Source organism: Hemibagrus wyckioides, linkage group LG02, assembly GCF_019097595.1.
Source record: "Hemibagrus wyckioides isolate EC202008001 linkage group LG02, SWU_Hwy_1.0, whole genome shotgun sequence".
Taxonomy (NCBI): domain Eukaryota; kingdom Metazoa; phylum Chordata; class Actinopteri; order Siluriformes; family Bagridae; genus Hemibagrus; species Hemibagrus wyckioides.
Window position 1 is genome coordinate 4,695,043 of NC_080711.1, and position 20,296 is coordinate 4,715,338.

Below are 20,296 nucleotides of genomic sequence, written 5' to 3' on the forward strand. Positions count from 1 at the left end.
CGTTTGAATCCCGGGTTCGAACAGGCAGGGGCCTTTCTGTGTGGAGTTTGCATGTTCACCCCATACCTGTGTGGGTTTACTCCGGGTACTCTGGTTTTCTCCCACAGTCCAAAAACATGTACACTAGGTTGATTGGTCATTCTAAAATGCCCGTAAGAGTGAGTGTGAGTGTGTGTGGTTGTCTTTCTATATGCATGGCCCTGTGATGGACTGGGTGTACCCCTGCCTTTCGCCCAATATGTGCTGGGATAGGCTCCAACAGATCCCCGTGACCCTAATTAGGAATAAAGCGGGTATAGAAAATGGATGGATGGATGTTCAGTTCTTCTCTTAGATTCCTTCACCTTTGCATTTTCTTTGCACTGTCATGGATTGATGTATTTAGTCAGGTCCATGGAACCCCAAAAGGGTAAAGGATCAATGATGTATAGCCAGAAGGTCTGTGATATTCATTTGTTTTTTTATTATGCTATTGCGCATGTTGCTATACAGTACTGTCGTTGTTATTACATCGTTATTACACAATTGTTACAGGTATATGCCCCATTTATAGTTTACAGCTAATTCGAATTCATCGGGTGGAATCTAAACTTCACTAAATTAAAGAAAACAAGCTTTAACAAACTGGAAATTGCAATTTTAGGGAAAAAAAATATTGTAATACGGATTGTTTTTGAGAGTAGAAAATTTCCAGAATTAAAACACTTCATAATAGAACTCTAATAAATTCATACTTTTATATATATATATATATATAATGTATTAATATCAGGTAGAAGTGACGTCCTCTCTCTTTCTCTATCTCTATAGACCCTTTATTACGCAGATTTATATTTATTTATATATGTTTTTATGAATAAATTCGTGCACTGCTGCATTAAACAGCTGGAATGACAAGCTCGGGCCTGTTGCCAAAACCAGGCTGTGACGCAACGCACAAGAGGCGTGGACATTCTGTAGGCGTGCGCCGGACCAACCAATCATAGTGCAAGATAGGGCACGTGGGCTATCAGACCACGCCTTCCTTCTCCAACACGCTCCTGCACGCTGAACTTTCAGCAGTCTGGAAGCGGGACACCGGGAGAGGGAGAGCTCGGCTCGGGCACCGGGGAAACGTCACGTTATTGCACTATGATTAGATTAATATGCAGTTAAAATAATACTACTGTCATTTATATTGCGCTGGAAGTTCACTGTTTCGTTTGTTTCTTTTCTAATCGATTAATAACGTTGTATAAAGTTTTCGGAGATTTTCCGTCATTATTATTATTATTATTTTTTTTTTTTTTGTCTTTACCGTGTTCGGACATTTCTACACAATCATGACGAGAGAAAAATCTACTTTTGGATTCTAACTTCACCAAACTCTCTCCCGAAGGCTCCTGGACGGTGCTTCGTTTCCACGGTAACGGAGCGCGCGCCGGGCGAATGTGTGCGCGCCGCCATTTTGCGCACAGGTGCCGCTGTTAAAAGAGCAAAAAAACACAACACAACACAAAACAAACAAACAAACAAAAAAAAAGAGCTCGTGCGCGGATTTTTGAATGCCTTTGCGGGGAGTTTGCTGGTGGTTGTGCTGCACGCGAGGCTTCCGTTTGTTGGGGCGCGAGCATGGAGGCAGAGAAGAGGAGGAGGAGGAAGAGGAGGAGGAAGAGTCCTTCGAGTTGCGCAACAAGGAGGAGTGCACGCGCCGCGCGCCGGTATGTGAACGCATCCGACCGGTTTGGAGCAGGACGCTGTGGTGGTGAAAGAAATAAGAAAAAGTTTGTTGGTGTAACGTCACAGTATGAACTATTTACTAACACTGACAACTCATTTATTTACTCATCAGGATATTCCACAGTATTATTTGCACATATTTCGAGTATTATATATGTCCCTGCTTTCTTCTGTCACTTTATAAGGTAACGTCCTGAACTCTATTTTATACCATTTTCTGTGACACATTTCTCTTTTTTCTCCTCCTCTGGATAATGACATCCAAAACAATACCAGCAAAGATAAATATTGGATATTGACACGTATTAACCAAACATTTTGTCGCCATATCACATCACTGTCTTACCCTAACATTGTGGATTTTCATGTATTTAACAGTTTCTTTAATATAAATGAGTGTTTATCAGTCAAACGAGCCGGTCAGTTAATGTTCATAATGTTTAACAACATCTAGGATTTTCCCACAAAGTGGTGCGCAAAACAAAAAACATCCAGAGAGCATCGGTTCTGTCCATTGAGAGGAGGAAGGTCAGTCTGGACCTTCAGACAGGAAGGTTACAGGAGGTCAGATAGCTACTCTTTACGAACGTGTTGCACAGAAAAGCGTCGACAGCGTGGGAATCTGATGCTACGTCACATACAGACTCACGGAAAGTGAGGAAAAGAGCGGGTGATAGTTTTCTGATATGCAGCTGTATGGTTTCAGTGAACTTGTTTGTTTTAAGACAGTTACAAATCTGAGGTGAATGTTTTTAGAAATCTACCATTTTAGATAGATAGATAGATAGATAGATAGATAGATAGATAGATAGATAGATAGATAGGTGGGTGGGTTGATTGGATAGATGGATGGATGGATAGATAGATAGATAGATAGATAGATAGATAGATAGATAGATAGATAGATAGATAGATAGATAGATACTTTATTCATCCCAGTGGAAAATTTACAACTTCCAGCAGTATCCACAAACATAGTTAATAAGGTATAGGTAATAGGGTATAGATAATAGGGTATAGTTAATAAGGTATAGTTAATAAGGTATAGGTAATAGGGTATAGATAATAGGGTATAGGTAATAAGGTATAGTTAATAAGGTATAGGTAACAGGGTATAGTTAATAAGGTATAGTTAATAAGGTCTAGGTAATAGGGTATAGATAATAGGGTATAGTTAATAAGGTATAGGTAATAGGGTATAGGTAATAAGGTATAGGTAATAGGGTATAGTTAATAAGGTATAGTTAATAAGGTATAGGTAATAGGGTATAGTTAATAAGGTATAGTTAATAAGGTATAGGTAATAGGGTATAGGTATTAAGGTATAGGTAATAGGGTATAGTTAATAAGGTATAGTTAATAAGGTATAGGTAATAGGGTATAGTTAATAAGGTATAGTTAATAAGGTCTAGGTAATAGGGTATAGATAATAGGGTATAGTTAATAAGGTATAGGTAATAGGGTATAGGTAATAAGGTATAGGTAATAGGGTATAGTTAATAAGGTATAGTTAATAAGGTATAGGTAATAGGGTATAGTTAATAAGGTATAGTTAATAAGGTATAGGTAATAGGGTATAGGTATTAAGGTATAGGTAATAGGGTATAGTTAATAAGGTATAGGTAATAGGGTATAGTTAATAAGGTATAGTTAATAAGGTATAGGTAATAGGGTATAGTTAATAAGGTATAGTTAATAAGATATAGGTAATAGGGTATAGTTAATAAGGTATAGTTAATAAGGTATAGGTAATAGGGTATAGTTAATAAGGTATAGGTAATAGGGTATAGGTAATGAGATATAGGTAATAGGGTATAGGTAATAAGGTATAGGTAATAGGGTATAGGTAATAAGGTATAGGTAATAGGGTATAGTTAATAAGGTATAGTTAATAAGGTATAGGTAATAGGGTATAGTTAATAAGGTATAGTTAATAAGGTATAGGTAATAGGGTATAGTTAATAAGGTATAGTTAATAAGGTATAGGTAATAGGGTATAGTTAATAAGGTATAGGTAATAAGGTATAGGTAATAGGGTATAGTAAATAAGGTATAGGTAATAAGGTATAGGTAATAGGGTATAGGTAATAAGGTATAGGTAATAGGGTATAGGTAATAAGGTATAGGTAATAGGGTATAGTTAATAAGGTATAGGTAATAGGGTATAGTTAATAAGGTATAGGTAATAGGGTATAGTTAATAAGGTATAGGTAATAGGGTATAGTTAATAAGGTATAGTTAATAAGGTATAGTTAATAAGGTATAGTTAATAAGGTATAGGTAATAGGGTATAGGTAATGAGATATAGGTAATAGGGTATAGTTAATAAGGTATAGGTAATAAGGTATAGGTAATAGGGTATAGTTAATAAGGTATAGATAATAAGGTATAGGTAATAGGGTATAGTTAATAAGGTATAGGTAATAAGGTATAGGTAATAGGGTATAGGTAATAAGGTATAGGTAATAGGGTATAGGTAATAAGGTATAGGTAATAGGGTATAGTTAATAAGGTATAGTTAATAAGGTATAGGTAATAGGGTATAGTTAATAAGGTATAGTTAATAAGGTATGGGTAATAGGGTATAGTTAATAAGGTATAGTTAATAAGGTATAGGTAATAGGGTATAGTTAATAAGGTATAGGTAATAAGGTATAGGTAATAGGGTATAGTTAATAAGGTATAGGTAATAAGGTATAGGTAATAGGGTATAGTTAATAAGGTATAGGTAATAAGGTATAGGTAATAGGGTATAGGTAATAAGGTATAGGTAATAAGGTATAGGTAATAAGGTATAGGTAATAGAGTATAGTTAATAAGGTATAGGTAATAGGGTATAGTTAATAAGGTATAGTTAATAAGGTATAGTTAATAAGGTATAGGTAATAGGGTATAGGTAATGAGATATAGGTAATAGGGTATAGTTAATAAGGTATAGGTAATAAGGTATAGGTAATAGGGTATAGTTAATAAGGTATAGGTAATAAGGTATAGGTAATAGGGTATAGTTAATAAGGTATAGGTAATAGGGTATAGTTAATAAGGTATACTTAATAAGGTATAGGTAATAGGGTATAGTTAATAAGGTATAGTTAATAAGGTATAGGTAATAGGGTATAGGTAATAAGGTATAGGTAATAGGGTATAGGTAATAAGGTATAGGTAATAGGGTATAGGTAATAAGGTATAGGTAATAGGGTATAGTTAATAAGGTATAGGTAATAGGGTATAGTTAATAAGGTATAGTTAATAAGGTATAGGTAATAAGGTATAGGTAATAGGGTATAGTTAATAAGGTATAGGTAATAGGGTATAGTTAATAAGGTATACTTAAGGTATAGGTAATAGGGTATAGTTAATAAGGTATAGTTAATAAGGTATAGGTAATAGGGTATAGGTAATAAGGTATAGGTAATAGGGTATAGTTAATAAGGTATAGTTAATAAGGTATAGGTAATAAGGTATAGGTAATAGGGTATAGTTAATAAGGTATAGGTAATAGGGTATAGTTAATAAGGTATACTTAAGGTATAGGTAATAGGGTATAGTTAATAAGGTATAGTTAATAAGGTATAGGTAATAGGGTATAGGTAATAAGATATAGGTAATAGGGTATAGTTAATAAGGTATAGGTAATAATGTATAGGTAATAGGGTATAGTTAATAAGGTATAGGTAATAGGGTATAGTTAATAAGGTATAGATAATAGGGTATAGGTAATAAGATATAGGTAATAGGGTATAGTTAATAAGGTATAGGTAATAAAGTATAGGTAATAGGGTATAGTTAATAAGGTATAGGTAATAAGGTATAGGTAATAAGGTATAGGTAATAGGGTATAGGTAATAAGATATAGGTAATAGGGTATAGTTAATAAGGTATAGGTAATAGGGTATAGTTAATAAGGTATAGGTAATAGGGTATAGGTAATAAGATATAGGTAATAGGGTATAGTTAATAAGGTATAGGTAATAAAGTATAGGTAATAGGGTATAGTTAATAAGGTATAGGTAATAAGGTATAGGTAATAGGGTATAGTTAATAAGGTATAGTTAATAAGGTATAGGTAATAAGATATAGGTAATAGGGTATAGTTAATAAGGTATAGGTAATAAGATATAGGTAATAGGGTATAGTTAATAAGGTATAGGTAATAAGGTATAGATAATAGGGTATAGTTAATAGGGTATAGTTAATAAGGTATAGGTAATAAGGTATAGATAATAGGGTATAGTTAATAAGGTATAGGTAATAGGGTATAGGTAATAAGATATAGGTAATAGGGTATAGTTAATAAGGTGTAGGTAATAAGGTGTAGGTAATAGGGTATAGTTAATAAGGTATAGGTAATAAGGTATAGGTAATAGGGTATAGTTAATAAGGTGTAGGTAATAAGGTGTAGGTAATAGGGTATAGTTAATAAGGTATAGGTAATAGGGTATAGTTAATAAGGTATAGGTAATAGGGTATAGTTAATAAGGTATAGGTAATAAGGTATAGGTAATAGGGTATAGTTAATAAGGTATAGGTAATAGGGTATAGTTAATAAGGTATAGTTAATAAGGTATAGGTAATAGGGTATAGTTAATAAGGTATAGGTAATAGGGTATAGTTAATAAGGTATAGTTAATAAGGTATAGGTAATAGGGTATAGTTAATAAGGTATAGGTAATAAGGTATAGGTAATAGGGTATAGTTAATAAGGTATAGGTAATAGGGTATAGTTAATAAGGTATAGGTAATAGGGTATAGTTAATAAGGTATAGGTAATAGGGTATAGTTAATAAGGTATAGGTAATAGGGTATAGTTAATAAGGTATAGGTAATAGGGTATAGTTAATAAGGTATAGGTAATAGGGTATAGTTAATAAGGTATAGGTAATAGGGTATAGTTAATAAGGTATAGTTAATAAGGTATAGGTAATAAGGTATAGGTAATAGGGTATAGTTAATAAGGTATAGGTAATAGGGTATAGTTAATAAGGTATAGGTAATAGGGTATAGTTAATAAGGTATAGGTAATAGGGTATAGTTAATAAGGTATAGGTAATAGGGTATAGTTAATAAGGTATAGGTAATAGGGTATAGTTAATAAGGTATAGGTAATAAGATATAGGCAATAGGGTATTGGTATAGGTAATAAGGTATAGGTAATAGGGTATAGGTAATAAGGTATAGGTAATAGGGTATAGTTAATAAGATATAATTAATAAGGTATAGGTAATAAGGTATAGTTAATAAGGTATAGGTAATAGGGTATAGTTAATAAGGTATAGGTAATAGGGTATAGTTAATAAGGTATAGGTAATAGGGTATAGTTAATAAAGTATAGGTAATAGGGTATAGTTAATAAGGTATAGGTAATAGGGTATAGTTAATAAGGTATAGGTAATAGGGTATAGTTAATAAGGTATAGGTAATAGGGTATAGTTAATAAGGTATAGGTAATAAGGTATAGGTAATAGGGTATAGGTAATAAGGTATAGGTAATAAGGTATAGGTAATAGGGTATAGTTAATAAGGTATAGTTAATAAGGTATAGGTAATAAGATATAGGTAATAGGGTATAGGTAATAAGGTATAGGTAATAGGGTATAGTTAATAAGATATAGGTAATAAGGTATAGGTAATAGGCTATAGGTAATAAGGTATAGTTAATAAGGTATAGGTAATAAGGTAGAGGTAATAGGGTATAGGTAATAAGGTATAGGTAATAGGGTATATCTTCCACCACTTTATGACTTTTCTACTGAGCCAAAACTCAATTTCACTAATGCAGAAAGATAAAAAATAATCCCTCAGACTTTTTACTTCACCTCACCCACGATCCCAAACCTATTGCTGTTGCTCCGGTTAGCATGTTAGTAGCGCACCACTAAGTCAGGTTGATTCTTGCATTACCAGCCTGGCCTGTAGTGCAGCAACGCCACATGTGTAGAGTAACAAAAAAAAAAGAAGAAAAACAAACAAGACTGTAATCCCAGACGGCTTCCTTATTATTATTATTATTTTTTTCTTTGCTGCATACAACATGACATAGGGTGTAGAAGCCGTTACTTCACGCTCTAATTAGTGCCCTTGTGTAAGCAGTAGGGCAGAGGTGCAGCCCCCTGATTGGTCGGAGGCAGATTTCAGTGGGTGTGTTGGTTACCGCGGTTACAGGAGTAACACCGTAGCGTGTTTACAGGGCAGACGACGACAGTGCATGTGATGGCTTGATTACATTAGAGCTTATATTCAGCTCGGTGTCGAATGCTCGAATCTGATTGGTCAGAAAGTGTTGAGGAGACGGAAGGAGTCTCCACTTTGTAATGGTCAGATCAGAAGGAAAGCTTTTTTGTGCTGAGCAATAACAGGAAGTTATAGCACAAAGAAGAGGTGGTATAAGAGGAATAAATCACTTCATGGTATGTTGTGTAAACAAAGGCTTGTATTTAGCATAAAAAGTCAAACTTTACCTCAGATTAGGGCAGATTGTTAGCATTGGTGTTATCAGTGTCACAGAATACCGTCACTGTATTAAGCAGATTTAACATATTGAACGCTCGGTTTTGTCGTCATGGCGATGAAATAACGGAAACCCAGCCCTCGAGGTAGTGGAGCACACAAAGACGTAGGCTAAGAGTCGTAGCTCTCATGCCGTGAGACATAAAAAGTCACCCAGGTGTCATCAGTTATCCCTGAAATGTTCACACTGTGTGTGTGTGTGTGTGTGGTGCGGTTGTGTAAACCAGCACGGGTTAGCGCCATCCTGAACGATCCGACCTGCCGTGTCCTTCCTCCAGCCTCATGACATCATCAGCAGTTTGGGTCTGATGTAATTTCAACAAAGACTTTAGACATGCTCACTTATCAGTCCCGCTCCTGGGTGTGTTTACTTCCTGGCTGTTACTCACCCTGGCCACATGTCCCCCCACACACACACACACCAAGAGTGGTCATCTGACATCTAAGGTCATGCCGTGGTTCCCATGCGGTCAGTGTAAAGGCCCATTGTGGAGGAACGACTCCGTTACATCAGGAGAGCGAGTGACGGCGTGCCGCCATGTGAACTGCGATTAAAGAGGGAACGAAACAAAGGAGACAGAGAGAGACGTGTGTGTGGGATAATTAGATTCCGCAGGCGTTAGGCGTGTACTGATACACTTTTATCATCATATTTACAAATGAGTCACTTTTATGTTTTCTCCAAACGTATGCATCAGGGCTCTTAAATAGCTTTATTGCAAGAAGACATTTGTCCTGTTTTATTGTGTTTGAGATGGACAGCGCAGTAGTGCTGCCTACATAGGGAGCCTACATAGGGAGACTTTGTTATATTTTGTTATGTGTGTGAGGTTGTGCGACAAATCTTATAATACTAACATATTATAACGGTCAGATATCCGCTATTGATCATTGTCTCACACACACTCACACACACACACACACACACACAGACAGTGTGGAAGTACCAGGCTCAATTCCACAAAGTCAGCATGCCTCATGGACTTAAAAGGGTGACCTCTGTGCTTGTGTGTGTGTGTGTGTACTTGAACACGCTAAAGCAAATCATGAATCAGTCTCTACATCAGGCGCTGGTGTGTGTAATCAGTGTTCCGATGAAGGTTTGAGCTGAGCAGGAGTCTGCAGAGACAGACACGAACATGTCTCTCTGCTCTCTGACTCACACACTCACACACACACACACACACAGTGCTTCACCGAATCCTAAAACCTAATCAATACTTAACTGCCCCAGGAGCTTTTAGCCCATTTCCTGATGCCTCTTTCTGCCCTTACATCATCCATTCATCATCCTCTTCCTCCCTGTTTCATTCATGCTGCGTCTTATTTTTTTCTCTCATTGATCCCCAGAGCCCCTGGGTTATCATTCATCCTGGATCATGTTTATGTTCATAAAAGAGATAGACCATTAGTAGAAGAATTAGGAAAGTAAATTTTGTGTAAGTTTTTCATCATACAGTGTGTGTAGTGGTTAAGGTGTTGGACTACTGATCAGAAGGTTGTGAGTTTCAATCCCATCTCCTCCAAGCTACCACTGCTGGGCCCCTGAGCAAGGCCCTTAACCCTCAGTTGTATAAAATGTGAGTTGCTCTGGATTAGGATGTCTACTTAATGCCAGAAATGTAAATAAGTCCTTAATAGTCACCTTTATTTCCAATTCCTCTTAACTCGGCTGTTTTACTACACGCTGTTGCTTCACGCGTAAACATACAGCGTGACGTTAAAGAAAGATAAGATGTGCTAGTCTTAGTATAATAGTGGTTAGTACGTATACATTGCATTTCCAGGGTCAGGGGTTCAATTCCCGCCTCCTCCTCCTCCTCTCTCTCTCTGCTTCAGGGGTTTCCTCCTGGTTCTCTAGGTTTCTTCCCCAGTACTAAGACATGCCCTGTAGGCTAATTGGTGTCTCTGAATTATCCAGTGTGTGTGTGTGTGTGTGTGTCCTGTGATGAGTCGATATCCCATCCACCCCGAGTCCCCTGGGATAGACTCCAGTTTCCGTGTGACTCGGAGCAGGATAAGTGCTACAGAAAATAGATGGACTAATTCTTCTAAATAAGTTCCGCCTCGTCTTCGGGGAGCGGTGCAGCAGAGCTCGGTCACGACTCGAGGTTTATTCAAGGCAGCCGCAGGAATTATGGATTATTGATATCTCGGCTGCGTCAGCAACAGCCAGCTTCCTCCCAACGCAGATCAATAGTCCTCATCCGGCCGGACTATTGACCCCGGAGCCGCCTGCCTCCGAGAAAGAGCTCTCATTATCTCTTACACAACGCTTTGTGCCACTTCTCTGTCAGCTAATAGAAGCCTTCCCTGATCGATTTATAGACCTGGATGGGAGTCAAGCTGAAACTGTGTGAAACGTAGCTGCAGAGAAAGAGCGATTCAGATAGGGAGGACATTTTAGGATTAAGAATTAAAGTTAAGTTGTATAGAAGAATCTAAAGAATCAGTTCACCCCTTAAAATGACCACTGTGTGTGTGTGTGAGAGGAGAGTCAGGGGGCAGCGTTTGGCAGAAATGTGGGAAAGCCCTCTCCGGAAACTTCCGTTTGCGTATTTACACAAAGACCTCCTCCACTGCAGCCGCCCAACACCGCTCACACACTCCAACAGGTGGTCAGACCCCACAGATGTGTGTGTGTGTGTGTGTGCGTGTGTGCATGCTATTAACAGTTTGTGCAACTGCCAGGGGTGACCACAGCCAAGCACACTCGTCAGTGTCCCTCTAAATACACACTGGTCCATTGAGGTGTGTGTGTGTGTTTGAGAATGTTGTGCTTTAGTGCTTGTTTAGTTCTTTCTTTTAATTCCACTCACTATCCTGATTAAAAAATATTGGCACCCTTTGATAAACATACTGCTGTACACTGTTGTGTAATTGCGTTACACTGACCAACACAATGTAAAAAAGTTTATATTTTTATATAACACTGTCGTTTCACCTCACGTGTCCGTGTCGGTTGTCAGTCTACAACTCGTTCATCAGAATCGATAGATAGGTCTGAGGATTGGGTTAATGTTACAGTTACAGTGCTTTCAGTCATTCAGCATGTGACCCAGCAGCACAAACTTACACTGACCACTCACAACCTGACACTGACCACTCACAACCTTACACTGACCCCTCACAACCTGACACTGACCCCTCACAACCTGACACTGACCACTCACAACGTGACACTGACCACTCACAACCTTACACTGACCACTCACAACATGAAACAGACCACTCACAACCTGACACTGACCACTCACAACCTGATACTCACAACCTGACACTGACCACTCACAACCTGACACTCACAACTCACAACCTGACACTCACAACCTGACACTCACAACTCACAACCTGACACTCACAACCTGACACTCACAACCTGACACTGACCACTCACAACCTGACACTCACAACCTGACACTCACAACCTGACACTGACCACTCACAACCTGACACTCACAACCTGACACTCACAACCTGACACTGACCACTCACAACCTGACACTCACAACCTGACACTCACAACCTGACACTCACAACCTGATACTCACAACCTGACACTCACAACCTGACACTCACAACCTGATACTCACAACCTGACACTGACCACTCACAACCTGATACTCACAACCTGACACTGACCACTCACAACCTGACACTCACAACCTGACACTGACCACTCACAACGTGACACTGACCACTCACAACCTGACACTCACAACCTGACACTGACCACTCACAACCTGACACTCACAACCTGACACTGACCACTCACAACCTGACACTGACCACTCAACTGTTCCTGTAGAGCTGTTAACATTCTTTACAACACAATATACTGGCATGAAAAATGAGCCTTTCTTTCTTTTTCTTTCTTTCTTTCTTTCTTTTTCTTTCTTTCTTTCTTTCTTTCTTTCTTTCTTTCTTCTCTCTCTCTCTCTCTCTCTCTTTCTCTTTCTTTCTTTCTTTCCCCCCATCCCCCCCTCCACTTCGTATCTTATTATAGCTCTTGGAAAGCCTTCCTTTACTCATTCTGGCCTTTCCATGTTTTTAAAGAAATACAAAACCCCCCCTTTTTTTCCTAAGATGATTTTCTGTGCATCTTGAAGGCGTTATGATGGCACCGGGGCGCTGCCCCCGCTGCAGCTGTTAGCACGACGTGCAAGGGCATCATGGGAAAGAAGCACGGACGGGTTCCTGGCACGAGGCGGACGGCAAAAACGCCGTAACGTTGCATTCCTCAGGCCAAATTTCTGTTCTGCTCACTTAAACTGACGTTTCAAACCATTCGAGTAGTGCCTGTGTGTTAGGAATTGTTTTCCCCTCCATCCCTCCTTCCTCCCCTCCCCTTCCTCCCCTCCCCTCCCCTCCCTCCTTGTGCCACTGTTGCGACATGACACTCGAACCAGAAGCTCTGGACACGACCCAACCTTTAATTCTAGAGAAAAAGAAAAACGCTCACACAACACTGGGAAAAAACGGCGTCAGGACCGAAACCAAGCCGGTAATGAAACGTTAATGGAAAAAAAGTGGAGTCTGGTTGGTCCCACCTATCCACACACACACACACATCTGCTTCAGAGGCCCACGGTTGGCAGAGTAGAGGCATTTCCTCTCGTTTTACTCAACCCCAGTCTCCTGGGAGAAGGAAACAGAAGTGAAGCAGGGAACGAAGCCATGGCTGCATCTCCTGTCCGGATGAATCATTCCGCTGGCCGTTGTGCCAGGACCAAAACACCGCCGCCGCCGCCACCAGGCCTCGGGATCACACGCCATCACAGCACTCCGTCTTTATCCTTATCACAGCGCCCTCTACAGGACATCACCCACCAGGAACAGAGGAAAAACACCAGCACCACTTCAGATCCATTCCCTTTTCAACTAGTCCCAATAAAGATACACAGGTACAGGCTTTCTGTGAGAGCGCTTACTCGTGTCTCACACACGTGTACGGAGGAAGAGCGTTTCAGCCGAACCGATTGCGTGACACACAATGCTCACACACACAATGGAGTTACCTTTAACCTACAGAGAGCGATGCAGTGGCACTTTAGTCATTTATTGCTAGTTCTTATTATGAACACACGCAAACTGGTCAACGTCATGTCCATCAACTTCCAGTGTCTCAGCACAGCTGCAGTGCATTCTGGGTCTATCGCTTGATCATGGCTAATTGCTCATTATTATTGACACACACTATATGTGTATATCCCAGGTTAGGAGTTCAGGGTCAGCTATGATCCAGTGCCCCTGGAGCAGCGAGGGTTAAGATCCTACACCTGGGATCAGGGCAGTCGTCTCTGTTGTGTCTATCGGCTGAGGCGTAACACCTGCGACTCCAGCTTTTAAGCTACCAGGTGCAACGATTTCCATCACACACACACACACACACAGTGAAACTTCATCCAACACAGGGACACAAGTTCTAGGAGGACGCTACATCCTCTCTTTTTTTTTTTCTTTTTCCTTTTTTCATGACAAAGCCACGGTTCATGCTGGAAATACGAGGAGGAAAAAGCCTCATTCATAAAGAAGGTAACTGGTGGAAGGTTTATGACCGTCTTTCCTGCTGAGCCTGCCCGCCATTTACTGCTCCTCTCCGCCCTGGTTAAACATTGACTCTTATTAACACACACACACACACACACACACACACGCTTCTGTCCTTCAGCACCACAACACACAGCTCCTATGTCTTTACTGTCTTCCTGCTCGGTCAGGGCCTTGAACATAAAGGTAGAGCTGCTATTGTGTGTGTGTGTGCATGAGTGTGTGTGTGCACTAAAATTAGCAGGCCTAGTCGTAAAACGTGGAAGGTGTGCGGCTGTGTGTGTGTGTGTCTCCAGAGGCCCTGCTCTTGACAGGGATAAAGTTTCACCTCAACTGTGAGCGTTTTAAACAGCTAGAAGGTGAGCAAGTAGCTTTAATACTGATTTGTAAGGACCGGTGCTAAGGTTACTAAGGCAACCAGTAGTAGGAACGCCTACTGAAGACAGTAGGCGCAGGGATGTACGTGTACCTACACATACACTCAGTAAACTCTCAGATCACAGGAATAGACATTATTCAGGAATCTTACGCTCGCTCGTGTGTGTTCGCAATTTTCGTTTACACAAAAATGACAAAACAGCAAAAAATAAGAAGTGAGAGAATGGTTGTTCCTCCGAACGAAAAGGGAGATGATGAAACGTCTGTGAATCATTCTGTCTCGAAATCTTGTGAAATCTTCCCTTATTTTGCAACAGATCAGCGATTTATAAAATACTGGCTTTAAACTTGATACGATGCATTGCCAAAAGTTTTGGGACACCCCTCCATATCATTGAGTTCAGGTGTTGTTTTTCAGGGGTTGGGCTCAGCCCCTTAGTTCCAGTGAAAGGAACTCTTAATGCTTCAGCTTCATACCAATGGACAATTTCATACTTTGTGGGAACAGTTTAGGGATGACCCCTTCCTGTTCCAACATGACCAGTGCACAAAGCAAGGGCCATAAAGACATGGATGAGAGAGTTTGGTGTGGAGGAACTTCACATAGTCCTGACCTCAACCTGACAGAACACCTTTGGGATGAATTAGAGTGGAGACTGTGAGCCAGACCTTCTCATCCAACATCAGTGCCTGACCTCACAAATGTGCTTCTAGAGGAATGGTCAAAAATTCCCATAAACACACTCCTAAACCTTGTGGATCCCAGAATAGTTGAAGCTGTTATAGCTGCAAAGGGCGGGACAACTCCATATTATATTCATGTGCATGTAAAGGCAGGCGTCCCAAAACTTTTGGCAATATCGTGTATCTAGATTTAACGTAAATGCTTCAGTTTTAGTTTCAGCTAGCTAACGTTAGCTAACATTATGTGTGAATATTAAGGATCAAGATATCTTTAAACGTCGTTTTTCAGTGGACAGAAAACTTGCAACAGAATGATCCAGAAGAAAGACTCTCTATTGATCTCAGAACCAGAGGAGGAGCCAGGATGCTTCCAGCTGAATCTTTGGCCTTTAACCTCCTGACCTCAGGGAGATGTTTTGGAGGGTGGATGTGCCAGGACCCTGAAACACGACGCCACACAGGCCAACACACACACACACACAGTGCACATGGAGGAGTGTGTGAAAGGTCATAAGTGTTAAGGGGGGGGGCAGTGTTGAGGGAGCGTGGAGGAGACAGAAGGGTCATTTTACAGTCCGATCGATTCTGATTTTTAAAAAAAATAATCGTCCAGAGCGAGTGTGCCAGATGGCAGCGGTGTTGCCAGAGCATACCAGCCAGTACCGGGAAATCACTGGCAGGCCTGGCATAACAGCGAAAGAGGTCTCACGACTGTGTGTGTGTGTGTGTGTGTGTGCGGGGGGGAGGAGTGTGTTAGGAAGATCAGGCGATCAGCATGGAGAGGAGAAGTGTGGGCTTTTGAGAACGATCTCCTCTGTAATTTTCCAGGAAATCACCTCAGGCTTAATCATTCTGGTGGCTAAAACTGGCAAAAGCACTTTGTGTGTGTGTGTATGGGTGTTGTGGAAGGGGGGGGGCATACTTCACTTCCCTGTCTTGCTCTGTGTGTGTGTGTTGTGGGCAGGGGTGCTATGCTTCGCTATCTTGCTGTGTGTGTGTGTGTTGTGGAAGTGGGGGTGCTTTGCTTCCCTGTCTTGCTCTGTGTTTGTGTGTGTGTGTTTATTGTGGACAGGAGTGCTATGCTTCTCTTTCTTGCTGTGTGTGTGTGTGTGTGTGTGTGTGACTGACAAGGACCAGTGAGTTTTGACCTCCAAACACAAATTCAGTCAAGTGGTGCCCTGGACCGCACCTGCCGTACAGATGTATAAGAGCGCCGTGTGTGTGTGTGTGTTCGTAGCATGACATGGTTGGTTTTGTGTTACAGGTGGATACACCGAACACAAGCGCTTTCTGTTCCCGCCGGCCGGTCCATGCTCCCTGCTTGAATATCACCTGAGTGTGTGTTGATTCTTTTTGGCGAGCCGTGCCAGGAACTACACCACACTTCCTTCCGAAATCGCTCTAAAATGTGCAGATGTGTAAAAACGTGTGCACGTGGAGGGGGGGACAAGCCTCCAGTGTGTGCTGTGTAGCTCCAGTATATACCTGAGAGCGGAGGGAAAAGAAGGACACACTGAATATGGAGTTTAGTGGTTCTGGTTCGACTGTGCAGGGTGTGAGAGGGTAGTAACCAATGTGAGAGGGTAGTGCAGGGTGTGAGAGGGTAGTGCAGAATGTGAGAGGGTAGTAACCAATGTGAGAGGGTAGTGCAGGGTGTGAGAGGGTAGTAACCAATGTGAGAGGGTAGTGCAGGGTGTGAGAGGGTAGTAACCAATGTGAGAGGGTAGTGCAGGGTGTGTGAGGGTAGTAACCAATGTGAGAGGGTAGTGCAGGTTGTGAGAGGGTAGTAACCAATGTGAGAGGGTAGTGCAGGGTGTGTGAGGGTAGTAACCAATGTGAGAGGGTAGTGCAGGTTGTGAGAGGGTAGTGCAGGGTGTGAGAGGGTAGCGCAGGGTGTGTGAGGGTAGAAAACAATGTGAGAGGGTAGTGCAGGGTGTGAGAGGGTAGTGCAGGTTGTGAGAGGGTAGTAACCAATGTGAGAGGGTAGTGCAGGGTGTGTGAGGGTAATAACCAATGTGAGAGGGTAGTGCAGGGTGTGAGAGGGTAGTGCAGGGTGTGTGAGGGTAGTAACCAATGTGAGAGGGTAGTGCAGGGTGTGAGAGGGTAGTGCAGGTTGTGAGAGGGTAGTAACCAATGTGAGAGGGTAGTGCAGGGTGTGTGAGGGTAATAACCAATGTGAGAGGGTAGTGCAGGGTGTGAGAGGGTAGTGCAGGGTGTGTGAGGGTAGTAACCAATGTGAGAGGGTAGTGCAGGGTGTGAGAGGGTAGTGCAGGTTGTGAGAGGGTAGTGCAGGGTGTGAGAGGGTAGCGCAGGGTGTGTGAGGGTAGAAAACAATGTGAGAGGGTAGTGCAGGGTGTGAGAGGGTAGTGCAGGTTGTGAGAGGGTAGTAACCAATGTGAGAGGGTAGTGCAGGGTGTGTGAGGGTAATAACCAATGTGAGAGGGTAGTGCAGGGTGTGAGAGGGTAGTGCAGGGTGTGTGAGGGTAGTAACCAATGTGAGAGGGTAGTGCAGGGTGTGAGAGGGTAGTGCAGGGTGTGAGAGGGTAGTAACCAATGTGAGAGGGTAGTGCAGGTTGTGAGAGGGTAGTGCAGGGTGTGAGAGGGTAGTGCAGGGTGTGTGAGGGTAATAACCAATGTGAGAGGGTAGTGCAGGGTGTGAGAGGGTAGTGCAGGTTGTGAGAGGGTAGTGCAGGGTGTGAGAGGGTAGTAACCATTGTGAAAGGGTAGTACATGATGTAAGTGCAGGGTGAAAGAGGGTAATACACAGTGTGAGAGGGTAATGAACAGCTTTAGAGGGTAGTGCAGGGTGTAAGAGGGTAGTGCAGGGTGTAAGAGGGGGGTGCAGGATGTGAGAGGGTAGTAACCAGTGTGAGAGGGTAGTGCAGGATGTGAGAGGGTAGTAACCAGTGTGAGAGGGTAGTAACCAGTGTGAGAGTGTAGTGCAGGATGTGAGAGGGTTGTAACCAGTGTGAGAGGGTAGTAACCAGTGTGAGAGTGTAGTGCAGGATGTGAAAGGGTAGTAACCAGTGTGAGAGGGTAGTGCAGGGTGTGAGAGGGTAGTAACCAGTGTGAGAGGGTAGTGCAGGGTGCGAGAGGGTAGTAACCAGTGTGAGAGGGTAGTAACCAGTGTGAGAGTGTAGTGCAGGATGTGAGAGGGTAGTAACCAGTGTGAGAGGGTAGTGCAGGGTGTGAGAGGGTAGTAACCAGTGTGAGAGGGTAGTGCAGGGTGTGAGAGGGTAGTAACCAGTGTGAGAGGGTAGTGCAGGGTGTGAGAGGGTAGTAACCAGTGTGAGAGGGTAGTGCAGGGTGTGAGAGGGTAGTAACCAGTGTGAGAGGGTAGTGCAGGGTGTGAGAGGGTAGTAACCAGTGTGAGAGGGTAGTGCAGGGTGTGAGAGGGTAGTAACCAGTGTGAGAGTGTAGTGCAGGATGTGAGAGGGTTGTAACCAGTGTGAGAGGGTAGTAACCAGTGTGAGAGTGTAGTGCAGGATGTGAGAGGGTAGTAACCAGTGTGAGAGGGTAGTAACCAGTGTGAGAGGGTAGTGCAGGGTGTGAGAGTGTAATGCATGGTGTAAGAGGGTAGTACACATGGTGAGAGGGTAGTAACCAGTGTGAGAGGGTAGTAACCAGTGTGAGAGGGTAGTGCAGGGTGTGAGAGTGTAATGCATGGTGTAAGAGGGTAGTACACATGGTGAGAGGGTAGTACACATGCTGAGAGGGTAATGAACAGCCTGAGAGGTAACTGCACCTCTGTAGACCAAACATCCTGAGTCTCGCTTCACAGAATTTTTTTCCCAAACACCCGCTGTAGTGAGAGCAGCTATATTTCATTCTTACTGTTATCAGCTCTTTTTGGCTGAGAGATCCAGGCCTCATGTTTACTTTCCTGTACCACGAACTCAAACAAACTGATTGGCCAATAGCCAAAAAATGTGCAGCATTTCTGAAGACCACTGACTTTCACCAAAGCCGTGAATCTTCAGCACAAACACCGTCACTGCCTGTGGTTAGTCACTTTAAGCTGCTTCACACCGTTTGACCTCAAAAGAGCCTCAGCTGCAGATGGAATAGCTCTTTCTTTCCTTCCTTCCTCTCGCTCGCTCTCTCTCTCTCTCTCTCTCTCTCTCTCTCTCTCTCTTTTGAGCGCAAACGGAGGGGAAACGGATGCGGAGGAATGTACCGAAGAATCCGGACGTCCGTTCCCGAATCCGACATGCCACTGTGTCCTCAGCAGCATTTTTACACTTATTCTTTTGGCAGATGAGCGAACAAGGAGAAGAGGCCAAGCACAGAGCTAAGACTTTCCTTTGGCTCAGACCTGACCTCACATCCTTGCGGTCACTAATCTGAGAACTTTTGAACCGAATTCTGCCCTGAAAGCAGTTTTTTCTGATATAGGTCAGGTCTATTTGCGCAGTTTTGAAATTTTACTTTATCTCCATGAGGTTTGACAAGCCTCTGACTCTATGAGCCAATAGAAACCAAGCGGGCGGGGTTGTCGTCTGTTTGGTCCATAAAAACTGGAGGCTTATTATTAAGCCACACTTACACCGTACTCGCTGTTTACTTCCTGTTGCTTGGTGCACATGTAAAAATCTCAGCCTGCTTGGAGTTTCTCGCCCGAATATCGGCACCTCCGTGAATCTGGAGGCGGTCCGTCCTTCAGAGATACCACACCTTATATTTATCTGGCCGTGAGCAGTAATTTAATGCAGCGACGCAGACTGACCTCAGCAGAGAACGGCCCGGGTTTTCTTCCTCAACTCCCAAGAATATTTTCGAAGCCGAAATCCACCAGGGTAATTCACCGTGACATGTTTCCCCTGCAGCCAAACTGCATCCAAAAATCACGCTGTTTCTTTCAAGTTCCCTTTTGAAAGCATGTCCTGTACCGACTGCTCTTCTCAAACAGAGGAAGTTCATGACAATGAAACTCCAGTGAAGTCACCGACACGACACCGTCATAGTCCAAAGAGTAAAACAGAGGAGATCAGTGGATGAAGGATGTAGGCGAGGCGCGTAGGCTAAGACGATAAATATTTAATAATGAGATAAGGAGAACTTTTTCAACTCGACACCCACATTGACTTTCAGAGGTTCTCCTTTTCTTTTCTCTGGATGTGTTAGAGACTTCCCCTGGTCTTCTGTGGGAGTGCTGCACAGGGGCTTTCTACACTCTCCAGTAAAATCCACCACTTCCTTTTTACAGATTATATCAAATATACATACATCAGGAAGCACAGCAAGGGTTTTTTATCTAAACAGTAGCTCTGATTGGACAGAGACTGAATGTCGCTTAGTAGGAATACCAGTTTTGTTCACTTTGACGAGGAGATACTCTCTGGATTGGCAGGAACAAGACACGCAGCAAAAGAAGTTGGACCTGTAGGCACTCCCTCGACTGAAATCCACTTTTGCTTAGATAAACCAGTAGGTATGCTTCGAGTTCCTTCGATCAGGA

General features: G+C 42.1%; 1 protein-coding gene across 4 annotated transcripts in view; it reads left to right on the forward strand.

Annotated features, from left to right (window-relative positions):
• The first annotated feature begins 1,057 nt into the window (after positions 1-1,057).
• Positions 1,058-20,296, forward strand: part of plekhh3 (pleckstrin homology, MyTH4 and FERM domain containing H3) — a 44,843-nt gene continuing 25,604 nt past the window's right edge. Inside the window, exon 1 of one of the 4 annotated variants that reach the window (XM_058409314.1) lies at positions 1,058-1,700. In XM_058409314.1, the coding sequence (XP_058265297.1) occupies positions 1,545-1,700 (156 nt within the window). In that variant the 5' untranslated portion in view covers positions 1,058-1,544. The other 3 variants (XM_058409343.1, XM_058409324.1, XM_058409334.1) reach the window with 3 other exon arrangements.